General features: G+C 36.6%; 2 protein-coding genes across 2 annotated transcripts; both read left to right on the top strand.

Annotated features, from left to right (window-relative positions):
- The first annotated feature begins 1,838 nt into the window (after positions 1-1,838).
- On the top strand, positions 1,839-6,772 carry LOC121972029. The gene is made up of 4 exons (XM_042523613.1): positions 1,839-1,999; positions 2,119-2,200; positions 4,534-4,726; positions 6,279-6,772. The coding sequence occupies exons 2-4, from the start codon at positions 2,147-2,149 to the stop codon at positions 6,407-6,409; spliced, it is 378 nt and encodes a 125-aa protein (XP_042379547.1). The 5' UTR covers positions 1,839-1,999; positions 2,119-2,146; the 3' UTR covers positions 6,410-6,772.
- Positions 6,773-8,190: 1,418 nt separating this feature from the next.
- Positions 8,191-11,184, top strand: LOC121972030 (stress-associated endoplasmic reticulum protein 2-like). Its single transcript, XM_042523614.1, has 3 exons — positions 8,191-8,347; positions 10,172-10,328; positions 10,905-11,184. The coding sequence occupies exons 1-3, from the start codon at positions 8,345-8,347 to the stop codon at positions 10,949-10,951; spliced, it is 207 nt and encodes a 68-aa protein (XP_042379548.1). The 5' UTR covers positions 8,191-8,344; the 3' UTR covers positions 10,952-11,184.
- The last annotated feature ends 1,736 nt before the right edge of the window (positions 11,185-12,920 follow it).

Genomic DNA, 12,920 nt, shown 5'->3' with positions numbered 1-12,920 from the left:
ATTCAATAATAAACCGAGCTGGTTAAACCAACAAATAATTTAAACCAGCTTTAGGTATCATTGAATCAAATTGGTCTGCTTAAATCAACTAATAATTTAAACTAGACCTGGGTTTAATCGGCTAAGTTGGTCTGGTTCCATTTTCAGTAAATTGAACCATAAATTAATTAAATATTTTTTATTTATTAATTAATAATATATTTCTATATACATTTAATTAATAAATAAATGTATTTAATTAACATCACTGTTTTTGTATGTGAAGAAAAAAAATAACATGCATGCAATTCTTCTTTACACGATTTATTTTTTTATATTTAATCGATTCAAATTTGTAATTGAATCGATTAAAAAAAAACATGCATGCGACACTGTGCTTCATCAAATTTGAGCACTGTTCATTTCGTTTTTTTTTTCAATCGAGTGAAGAATCGATTATGTGAGCAAATTTTTTTCAATCGATTCATTCACTGTGCCATGAATTGAATCGATTCAATTCATTTTCAATCAATTCAATTATTTGGATCGATTGCACAATCGATTAAAACAACAAAATATGCACTGTTCGTGTTTTTTAATTCCTTTTCAATCGATCCATGAATCGATCAAGCAATCTGTGCGATTTTTGAATCGATTGGTTAATCGATTCAATTGCACTGTTCATCTTCTTCTTCGCGACAGAAGAAGAAAAAACTTGAGCTTTTTCGCGTCGATTTCCATGCTTTCAAAAACATGCACGCTCTGAAACCATTGTTGGTAATTTGAGAGCATGAAATCGAAACTATACAAAGATAAAACAAAGCGATGCGGTAATTATAAACTCACAGTGATCTCCCGAAGTGCTGTTGAAGACGCCGGCGGTCGACGAAGAGGTTGCTGCTGTCGGAAGCACGATCACGGAGCAACCGGAAAGCGCTTCAAAGTTCACGAGCCAAATCCCAGCCGAATGCTCTCCCTTTGCTCTCACACGATCTCTCCCTTTACAATCACCTCGGTGCTCCCCGATCACCTTCGCCAGAAGATCTCCCTCTTGATCTGCACTTGGACGCCTTTTATAAGAAGGCTAAGGAAGACGAAGGGAAAAGGACGCCCCTTCGTCTCCTTGGCGTTTGCAGCAAAAGGAGAGTAACGAAGGGAAACCTTTCGTCTCCAGTAACGCCCAAACGCCCAACAAGAGTCACAACAATTAGTTCTCTATAGATTCAATGACTACTCTCAAATTCTATAATACTTTTCAATGCTATATTAAGTTTTATGAACTATGTTAATATCCTATAACAATGCCTAAGTAGTCACCAACTAGAATCTTAGAATAGTTTTCCCTCATTCGACATTGATTAGTTCCTAACTACTAACTCAATAAAAGATGATTCATCACTGTGATCGACATGTCTATCGTACCAAAAGTTTAGGGTTGATGGGACCCAAAAGGAGAAGAAGCCAAAGAGAATGAGGCCACCAACCACCTAAAGGCTAAGTGAAAGTATAGTTTCATCATCCAATTGAGTACATGCATTCTTGAATGAGATATCTTGGTGAAGTTTTAATTGCCTCCAAATGTAGAAGGGAGTTTCATAAAACCGCCTAAACTATTTTTTGGATGCAATTGCATCCCTTAACTCGGTTTGAGAAAAACATGGGTGTAATAGGACATCAAACTTCCTCCGACTAGCTTTAGTTATTATATTTTTGTTAAGTGAACAAATTTGCCGCTGTGGAAATAATAAGTTGAAATTATGAGGGGTATTATATAAATAGAGACAAGTGTAAATATATTGACTCGGGAGGGGTAAGATGTAAAGTAGCTCGCATAATTTTGGCGGACATTTAAGTGGAATTATTATTCATTTATTTTCTCCCCCCTTTTCATGGCGGTGGGCGGTGTCATCTGCGCCCTACGGTGAGATTTGGGCCCGAATCGATCTGCCAGTGCTTCGGTGGCCGCTGTTGCGATCGCTTGTATCCTCCGTCTTGGTAGCAGCTGAGTTGTCCCGACTCGGTAATTTCTTGCGATTTGGTGCAGAATATTGTGGAATCGGAATGCGTTTGTGTGTTCTCGGAGCTCCAGTCGGGATTTGATTCAGTTAATTGTGTGTGTGTGTGTGTGTTTTGGCTTAGGGTCGGTGCTTTTAGGATCAAGCGTAAGATGAGCAAGGGCCGGTCTCCGGAGCCCATAGATTTCTTCATCTGGACGGTAGAGGTATGCTTCTGGACCTGTCACTGCATGTGTCTTTCGCTTCTCATTTGTTCTCAGATCTCATGATTTTTAAATAAAGTCCGAATTTTTGTTTCCGATTGAACAAGAAATGTTTTTTTTCCCGCCTTCTGTTTGGACCTGTGCAGTGATGCATTTGGATCGGATGAACGGGATAGATCTCAGTACAAAACTTTTTTTTTGTTGTTGATTGGTAGATTTCTTTAGATCTCAGAGTATGCTAAAATCCCCTCTCTCTCATTTTTTTGAGAAATTGCAAGATTTTGTTGAATCCCTAGTAGTTGTTCTTGATTTGAATTCAGACCTCTTTTTTTTCCCGCATTATCTAGAATAATCCCAATTGTTTGCTCAAAAGCCAACTGAACTGGCTGGAGCTGGTTTCGTGTAATTATTACTCAGTTTTGAAAATTAATTATTTCCTTTTTGTGTGAATCATACAATATATTTTTTTTTAAAAAAATCATGTAGTCGGAGGGGACTACTTTTAGGCCAACCGTTTCTTATAAAGCTTATTGTGTTTTATCTGATCAAGTGTTATAGGATTTTTGGAATTTCAGTCATTTAAGCAATGGCTAAAACAGTCATGCTTCATCACCACGTACGTCAGTGGTTTGTAGTTAAGATAGTTGCCGTAATAGTATGGAGTATGATAACTTAGGTGTTTCTGCCACTCAGCAGCAAAATGGCAAACATAATTGGGAATATAGAATCACTTGGCACCATGGAGAGTGGCAAAACTGAATTCAGAAAATCCAACCACTAAGAACCATGTAAAGTTGATTCTGATTGAAATTTAGCATTAAACAAATTTGGTTGCTTAGGCAGTAAAAATGAATGAATTTGTCATTGGAAGTATCAAAACAAAAACTTTTGTTAAACTAGATGTTTTTCTGGTCATGACTTAGAGAAGTACAATTTCCTTATTCTGACAGTTCATATGCGTTCAGATTTTGGAAGTTAATAAAACAATAAATACGTAAATACATGGTAGAATTGATAAACATTGTTAAGTCTTGAGATTGGTTAGTGATGTATCATCAAACAAATGAGAAGAGGAAATTAGAAAAATGAGATACCATATAAATACTAACATAGTAATACTGCCATGTTAATTTGCCATTGCAGATAGGTTGAAGTTTTGTAATGGTCGTGTGTAGCATTGACAGTTGCATCTCAATAATAGGAAAATAGTTAGCATGACAAAACAAGGCGTGGGTAGTACTAGTACATGCAGTTCAGTAGATAAAGTAGTGTAGTGGATCTTGAGAAAGAGCAAATCGAGAACTACAAAGAAAGGGATAATTAGTCTTTAAGATCCTAGTGTACTAAACTAGGGCATTCACGTAGAAGTAGCTGATAAAACAGCTATCAATTTCATGTTGATTTCACAGGATAGATATATGTTAAATTAACAGAGAAATCTCGCTTTCTATATTTTGATACAATTCATAAACCTCTTCACCCAACTAAATTCTTAGAAGGCACCGTAGTAATATTTAGGTTGGCTGATGATTGTCTGAGAAACAATGGTTAATAGAAGGAAGTTCAACTGCATTATATGTTTTTGTATATACGTTTGGAAACAATATGAGGTTTAAAATTCATTATTCTGACACTACGACTGTGCATCATCTTTTGCCATTATATAGGCTTTCTTTTGGTTATAGTTATAAAAAAACTTAATATGGCCAAACTCAAGGTCACTTGTTCAAAGGCCAGATTGATGGCAGCATACGGACCTGCCAGACATTTGCTCAAGTGAATCCATTATCCAGACTCACCTAGATCCATTGATTTAGCTAGAATTTTATTAATTTTATTTTAAATTATAAATTTAGGTGATAAGAAGATTAAGAAATTATGTTTGATAAATGAATTTCACACACATTCTTTATTTCATTATAATTTATTCATATTAATAAAAATAATCAGAAATTAAACCAACGAACTTCATATTAAAACTTTATTAAACAGACATAAATAAATGAGAAGAATAATAAAGTTGGTCAGTCTTGCCAAGTTTTTAGATAGAAGTATCCAATTTAAAAAATTTCAGATGCAACCTGTGGTTCATATCAATTTTCACAATTACGATTTACGCATTAGACTCTTTTGTTACTTTCACTTCATTGGTTCTCATATTTATTATTTGTTCCCATCATATAATGTGTCTTTAGATACTCTCCGTACCGCTAGTCTGTCTTATGACATGACAACATGACAGAATAGCTGTTTGGAAAAACACCTTTGTTAAAGGAGCTACAAATTTTTTGTTTGTTTCACTACTCGATACTGAAAGCTAAACCATGTGATTTCAGGATGTTGGATTATGGCTTGAAGAGATAAATCTTGGTAGCTACCGACAAGTTTTTGAAGAAAACGGAGTAAATGGTGAATACTTAGAAAGTTTATCCATGTTTACTACAGAGCAAATTCTCCGATTTATCAGGCGCTGCCACATGAAGTGGGGCGACTTTATAACTCTATGCAAGGAGTTAAGGCGCATAAAAGGTAGCATGTTTTTCTCTCTGTGATTCTTTCATAAAAACGTTTTTCTGATATTAATTTTCATCCTGTCTGACGGTTATATATCTCTGATAATATTCAAGAAAAAAGTGGAAAGGAAAAAATTATTAACTTAGGTGCATGGAGACAAGATATACTACCTTCACTTGCTTTGGAAATTATTAATAGCGTGAAGAGTAACTCTGTAAGACAGATATCCTGTAAACTCTTAATCCTGGTTCCTTATATAAGGAGTCTCATGGCCTGATACGCACACACTCATGCTGTTAACCATGTTATTACAAGAAAACAAGACTAGCTAGCTGCTGGCAAAATATTTGCAAAAACTTGATTTAGCTGAGCTGGGAAACAATTCAGTTACTTAAATTATCTTGTTCCAGTTAAATTTGCTTGCTTGATTTTTTTTTTCACAATTAGTGTCTTTTTAATTTTTTATGAAAAAATAGACCAAAGTTATATACACAGTCTAGCCATATTCACTATTGGTTTAATCAATGACCTGTTTTCTTGAAGCTGGACTGAGTCCTTCTCAACTCCACACCTGTCAACTGAGTTGAAGAATTTCCTGGGCTCTTTGACTCACCTCACCAGTTAATTGTAGGAGTTTGATACTGGACAACAATAAGAAAATTATTCCACCATCTTGATGGATTAGTAAAGACGACCTCTTACCAATCTGATGTATCTTGATGGATTAGTTGACCTTTTATCAGCTGTCTTTTGTTGGAATAATTAACATGACCTCTTGTCAACCTACTGTCACTATTCTTAATTACGAACTGTGGCAAGTGAATTAACAGAGCTATTTGGGTCTTTTTTTTTGTGTTACCTTGGTATAGAAGTTACACTTCAAATCCATATTTCAGAATATTAGTAGATTGCACAAGTAATAGCATCCTTGAGTGCTTGTAGGCTGCAGAAACTTTCTAGCCTAACTACTAACCTGAACCTATCACGCTCGAATTAAAGTAATTCCAATTGCTAAAGTGGCCACGATGGTAGATGGATTTTGTTACTGTAATCATAGAATGATTAAGATAGTTATCCTTGGTCCATTCTGATTCTAGTATTTTTAACGTTCCACCTCACTCAACTGGTGAGAAAGCTGCTAGTTGCCTGATCAAAAAATAAACATGGCTTGTATTTTTTCATCTTGAGTCTAAAGCAATCACTTTCACCTCTAGATTCCTTCCATTTCATATTTGCTATTTTGCTCAATGTAGTCCTCTTAGTCCCTACGAGATATAGATAGCCATTGATGGTATGAAGGTTTGAGGTGCCTTTTTCAGGGTAAAATTGTGAACATCCGACTTTGGGATATGATTCTAATACCTCTACGCAAATAGGATCTCGATTTCCACTAGGCACGGTTGAGTTTGCATAGCCACTTACCATTGTTCAGACCATGTGTTCTAGCTTAATGTTTCTGCAGGCATATGGTCGCTCCAATGTGACAAACGATCATCTTTGCTTTACAATCCATATATGCTTTTGAAACTCAAGATTTTCTACGACTTCTTGGGTTGGATGTATGCAGTTGCATGCCTAAGAGGGGAACAAGAAGTGCGCAAGCCATGGTGGGCGCCGCCTTGCTTGTCGATGGTATTTGTAAAGATGGCCAAGCGCAATCGGCAATCCCGGGTCGTCTCTTTGAAGCTAGAGCCCTGAGTTCCAACCACAACTGGCCATCACAACCCCGCGACTTCCCTAGCTCGTTCACCATCAGTTACTCGTTTCAAATCCGCACAGCGTTTGCTACGAGCTGTGCGCTATGAACTTTTACTTTAAGGCCTGCTACACAGACTTCGAACTCCAACTCGCTGTTTTCTGTTAATTTATTTTCTGTAAATAATGTTTAGAAATTACTCACAGCTGCATGACCAAAATGTCCCAACAAGTTCATTCTCCTTCGAGTATGAAACATGGAACCCTTGTCTTTTGCCAAGCTTGCTTATCGACCAATGTGTATGGTAGTGTTATAAATATTATTCATATTGCACATCAGTATGGTAGTGTTGGGATTTATGTCTATTTGCATTGTTCATATCAAATTTATTTGTGTTGTTCGAGTTACTACTATAGATGAGCTTCTTTGAGGAGCTCAAGTGTTACCTGCTTTCGTTCAATATAATTTAATTGCTTAGGATGCCTTTTGTTGCAATAGTCGATCTCAATTAATGAGATAAAGGTTTGATTGTTACTGTATGTGCTCTAGAGCTTAAAATATATTCATTAAAATAGATAAAGGTTGAATGTTAATAGCTCTCTTGAACTGATCTTGCATGGACTAATGTTGAAATCTGATCTGTTCTAAATATTTGATGCTAGAAACATCACTCTAAAATTAGGAAATGAAGAGAAAGATGAGTTTGGAGAAGAGTAGCTTCTGTTTTATTTTAAGATGACTAGAAATCTTAAGCAACAAGTAGTTTTGTTAGAGCGAAAAGAGTCATATTTTTGTATCCAAAAGTGAAGTTCTGTTTAAATGCTATAATATGTTAAAATAAATTATTATTTTTGGTTTAATTTTATATATATATATATATATATATATATATATATATATATATATATATATATATATATATATATATATACACGAGGTAGGATTTCTTGTACTACTTTTTGTGATTCAGGGCTTGTGCCACTCTCATTTACGGTCAGATCACGACTGCGATCCTTTTCTGGGTTCACCGTCCTCATCAGGTTATAATTTTTGTTCGGAGTGGACGGCTGGAGGTTGTTCGAAGGACACTCTCGCTCGACGTCTAGTAATCTGACCATTTATCTACCACCGGAGGCTTTCGGACAGCTTTCGACCATCCGTTTCAAATAAAAATTATAATATGATGGGGACGATGAATCCAAGAAAGGATCGCAACCATTTGCGGTCGGATCACGATCGTGATCCGACCGTAAATAGTAGTGACACATCTCCTGGATCACAAAAAAAATGGTCTAGGAGATCTGTGCTCATGCACACACATGAAATTTTATTAATTTCAAAATTTTTTTATTATGGTTAAAATATTTTTGAAATTATTAAAGTTTAAGTAAAAAAAAAACTTTTTAATATAAACATCCTTGATGTATAGTTTTTTAAAGTTAATTTAATTATATTATTTTAATATGCTTTAATAAATACGATAATATTATAATAAAATATTTTTGGATAAAAAAATATAGTAAGAGGCTCTTTTATATTTTCCTCAACTGTAGCGTTTTGACAATTCTTAAATTCCCAATTTATTATATCACCTGTGATAAATAGACGGCTGTCCACCCCAGCCCGGACTGTATTCAGAAATCCTTAATATATTCCAACATGGACCGTTACCCAATCGCACCCAAATGATCATTGCCGTTCATCTATTCCTTGCGTCGCGGATAAATGCCGGGCGTGATTTGAGGGTTCAAGTTTCGAGTTCCCCAAAGTACTGCTCATTTACCAATTCCGTCATTCCGATTCCAACGCGTATATTTCAACCCTCGCGTGAGCGATGCGAGAAACGTTCCTCGTTGCCGACGCCGGCTCGCCCTCTCTATCTTTCCTCCAGATCTCCAGTTTTATAGATCTCTCCGTTCATCCGTGCGGCGAGAAAAATGGTGAGCTTCCGATCTGAACTTTTGATTTAGTTCTTATTCTCAACGGACTCTTTGTTCTATGTGATTTTTTTGGGGTTTTTTTTTACTCAGATTCTTACGTTTTTAATGTAGTGTGACTTATTTTCCTCCATTTCTCGTATAGATTAGTTAGATCCAATTATTCCTGATATTTGCTTCGAAGTTTCCGATGGAAATTTTGCGCGCATTTAAAGATTTAGGTAGCTGCTGATATTGCATGCGAATTTGTAGATCTGTTCGTATTTTTGTAGCAAGAGGTGATTATTTTTACGAAGGAGATCTGCTCCGCTACGATGTGTTTGTTTTCCTTGTTCTTCTAAAGATTTTTTTTTGGAATATTGTTTTGTACTATGAGTTATTTCAGAGGAAAAAGTTCTGATGATTACTCTGTCACTTCTAAATGCATAACTTAATGTTCGATCCGGTAGATTAGAAGGTAGAAAATCCATTTTTTTCCCCTGAACGCAACTTTTTTAAAATTATTATTGCTCGGAGCGGTTTCCTGTAGTTGATTATGGTGTTGATTATTCATTCGTACAAATATGACATTGAATTATTCAAAATGATTCGTAGTAGAAGACTAGAAGGTACAACCCAATGGATCTCCGTTGATAGTATCATAACATTAAGTTTCTTAGATCATCCATCGAAACCATAGAACAAATAAATAGGGGAAATAATGGGAAAAAAATAGAAAACGTATGTGTTATTGCTCCCTATACGTAGAGGACAAAATAAAACAATCTTAGAATTGATATTGGATTAGGGAAAATAATGGAAAAACAATAGAAAGCTTGTGTTATTGCTCCCTATATGCATGGGACAACACAAGGTATCTTAGTGTTGTGCACTGTACTGCTTAATGTAAAATTCTTTTAATTATGTTGGTTAGGAATTGATGTTGGATTAAAAAAACTGAAGGAAAAGTAAATTCCTATTTTTAATGTTTGGTGGAAGGAAGATCCATAATTGCTTTTATTTCTACTCCTTTCTTTCTTGTATCCAGCCATTAGCTGTAAAAGTTTATCATTAGGTTTCGGTTTTGTGTTTGGATTGTCTAATCCCATTTTACTTCTGTTTTGGACAATGTGCTTATATTTACCAAAACCTAAGATGAGTAACTCTCAAAAAAAGGGGACTAGGATCCCATAGGTCCCATGAAACCAGTTTTATAATGATAAAACAAAACCTAAGACGAGTAACTCCCAAAAAAACATAGGTTTTTCTAATTCTTAAATGTGACTGATATACTAAATCAACCCTGTTTTCCTGTAGTTCTACTGCCTACATTACTTCACAGCCTAATTTGCATTCCCAAAACAAAATTGCAAAATTACTAATTAATAATATTAAAGAGGGATAAAATCCATTTCCTATTTGTTCAACATTCAACCAAGAATTGATACCTTAATTCTTAAAATTCACTTCTGTAACAGCTTGTTTGTTATTAATTCCTGTTGGAAAGGAATTCTAATATGAATTATTATCTTGGACTTGAGAAAATGAGAATTTAAGGAAATTTCTCAGTTTCATTTTTTTTGTTTCGCAAAATACAAAATATACAATATCAGAAATAAAATTCCAATCCTTAAAATTTTGATGAATTAAAAATTTTGTTACTTTTGAGGACTTTGACATGCCGTTCAATAAGAAATATTTGTACTGTACAGTATCTTTATCTTCTTTTTTACTAGCTTTTCATTTGCATTCACTGCCATATTTACTATTTATGGCACTAAAGACCTCTGGAATGGTGATTGTGGATAGCTCCTCTATATATGATACTTTTTATTCCTTCATTTGCAGACGATTTCAAGACGCCTTGCTGACAGGAAGGTTGCAAAGTTTCAGAAAAATATAGCAAGGAGAGGATCTGTACCTGAGACAACAGTGAAGAAGGGAAATGATTATCCTGTTGGGCCTATCGTCCTGGGATTCTTTATCTTTGTTGTCATAGGATCATGTAAGACATCCTGACCTCATCTCCTTATTGAAATAGGATATAGAGAACGATAGTTTTAACTCCGCTTTTTGGTCCTATCACGTTCATATCACTTGAGCATTAATGCAATCTTAGATTTGCCTATTTCAATCATTTAAAGGCACGTTATCTTTTGGAGTAATCAATAGCTCTGTGTGCAAACCATCGGTTAATGAATAGTATGTCATAGACATCTTGCGGAAGTTACAAAACATACTACTCTTCACAATTTCACAGGAGCATAGGTGAAGTTTTCTGTGTTGTATGCGTACCCAAGGAACATGAAATCATGTCTAGCACACCAGAATTTTCTTTAATCCTTGAGGGCGTGTTTACTCTCATAAATGGAAATAGAAGTAGGACAAACTGTTTCTCTGCAAGGTGGATCAAGTGGGCTTTCCTTTTTTTACCTCCACAAGTACTGTGAATTTACCTTGCCATTTTTCCTTCTTTTGTCATCTGTGTGAATCCACTCAAACAGTTCGTAGAGTTCTCTGATATTATTATTTCTACTGATTTTGTTTAACGATCTCTAAAATCTTTTTGTTTTGCTTACAGCTCTATTTCAGATTATTAGGACTGCCACTAGTGCAGGGATGGCATAGACCAGAATTGAAGCACAATTGTTACTACTCAAGGCTACTGCTCTGTAATATTAAGACCCATCTAAACTTGATAATAACTAAATCCATGGAGAAGGTGTTTTGAATGTATTCGTGTAGTGACTCTAGATCCTCCTATGGCATGATACTGAACATACCCTTTTTCTCACTGTTTATGTTTAAAAGTGACAGTTAAATAAATTCCAACAATCCATCGCTCATTTGTTTCGATCAAACATTAGAATCTAATTATTAATGAAATTCGTATTCTCTGGTGGAGATAGTTAATGTGGTAATTTAACTTGCAAATACTCAAGTATATTACCATTGAGAACCTGGCATGTCTGGGTCAAAGGAAAGCGTCAAAAATATCACGGCGAGATATTCGGTGCTGGAGGGACGCCTCTCCTCCCTTCTCGAACGCAAGTGCGGTTACGTTTATAACTGCAATCTGCGTTAGCGGAGTTTTGAAACAACATGGCTCGAAACGGAGCTCAATATAAAATAACAAAATACGAGGTGCCATTTGAATTTTTTACTTAAACTCGTCTCTCTTGTTTTTGTTTCTCCTTCGCACTTGCTCTCGAAGTTCATGAGGCAGATATTTGCTATTTTTGGAGCTTAGTGAAGAACCCTGTTCCACTCCTCTCAAACCCTGACTAACGATCCATTTGGCTTCTCTCCGCCAGAGTAGTGGCTGTAGTCAAGCATCCGCGATCGGAATCCACAATACGAATTGTGTGTTGATGAAGGGGCCGTATTTTACGTATAACAGTCTGCTATTCTTGAAAATGATGTCGAGTTGTTTCTTGTTTGATGAGGATGGGTGTTTTGTTCTAGTATGGCTGCAAATATACAGGCTACTCCGGATTGTTGGACATAGCATGATCTTAGCCTTGTTGGCTTGGAAATTGAGCGGCCATTGTATACAGATAAGTTGATCCGGACTAGAGAACATGATACTTATGTAAAACTACTGATTAAGGTGGATATGGAGGGTATGCATATTAACATGGTATCAATCACACTTCCAATGGGAGCGTAAGGAAACTTAGAGGCTAAGTTTGAGACAATGATGAAAGGTTGTAGACGCATTAGTCACTCTAAGGAGAAATGTTGGGTTGTGCAAAAAGATACACTAGGGGCCACAAGACTGCTCACACAGGACGGTCGGCGATTGAGATCACGCGGATGGTAGAGCATAGCGGTTGTGCACGAGCAGAGCAAGACACAACAGATTGGGAAGGGATTCAGTGCATGGTCCAAAGGGCAGAGCGAGGCCAGTGCAGAGCAAAGCAAAGTGGAGAATGGTTATAGGAATTTATCGCCAAGCAGATTAGGGCAGAGGGCAGAGCCAATCCATCGCAGAGCGGAGCCAACAACGGTGCAGAGGGCAAAGCCAATGGTAAACGGAATGCAAACAAAGAATATGACATGTCTGTCTCGCCCTATGAAACAATGACCTAGCGGCGACGACACAATAATGCACTTGGTGGACCTTTGGTCCATTGGATGTCAATTGACATGGATTAATGACTTAGTTTCAAGCAAACTTGATCAAATATTGATCAACACATAGTGGTTTCTTGAAGACTATGTAAACTAGCCCCCAGGGCGTAGCGCAGACGGTGGACGCATGATATTTCTGGCGTAATGGCCAGGGGTCGATTATCAGGAACTGACGACCTGGGGTTTACCCCGCCATGCGCCTATGACCTGTGTACTTACATGAACCTCCCTCCATATCCGTGGGGCCGGCACTATGGGGGCCGCTAAGGTAGCGGATCTACCTTTTTTTTGAAGACTATGTAAACTAGCCCTCAGGGTGTAATGCACATGACATCTTTGACATAATGACCATGGGTCAATTTTTAGAAACTGACGATCTGGGGTTTACCCCACTATGCGTCTGATGCATGTGTACTTGCATTACCTCTCTCCATATCCATGGGACCAGTACTAGGGGAGCCGC

Source organism: Zingiber officinale, chromosome 4A (assembly GCF_018446385.1).
Source record: "Zingiber officinale cultivar Zhangliang chromosome 4A, Zo_v1.1, whole genome shotgun sequence".
NCBI classification, from domain to species: domain Eukaryota; kingdom Viridiplantae; phylum Streptophyta; class Magnoliopsida; order Zingiberales; family Zingiberaceae; genus Zingiber; species Zingiber officinale.
Note: the sequence above shows the minus strand (reverse complement) of the source record. Positions and strands in the feature narration are given on the sequence as shown.

Excerpts from the sequence above, each read along its gene's own strand:
- LOC121972029 (XM_042523613.1), top strand. The coding sequence starts at position 2,147 with ATGAGCAAGGGCCGGTCTCCGGAGCCCATAGATTTCTTCATCTGGACG. Across the intron at positions 2,201-4,533 it reads TCTTCATCTGGACGGTAGAG|GATGTTGGATTATGGCTTGA; the intron begins GTATGCTTCTGG and ends ATGTGATTTCAG. Across the intron at positions 4,727-6,278 it reads GGAGTTAAGGCGCATAAAAG|TTGCATGCCTAAGAGGGGAA; the intron begins GTAGCATGTTTT and ends GGATGTATGCAG.
- LOC121972030 (XM_042523614.1), top strand. Across the intron at positions 10,329-10,904 it reads CTTTGTTGTCATAGGATCAT|CTCTATTTCAGATTATTAGG; the intron begins GTAAGACATCCT and ends TTTTGCTTACAG.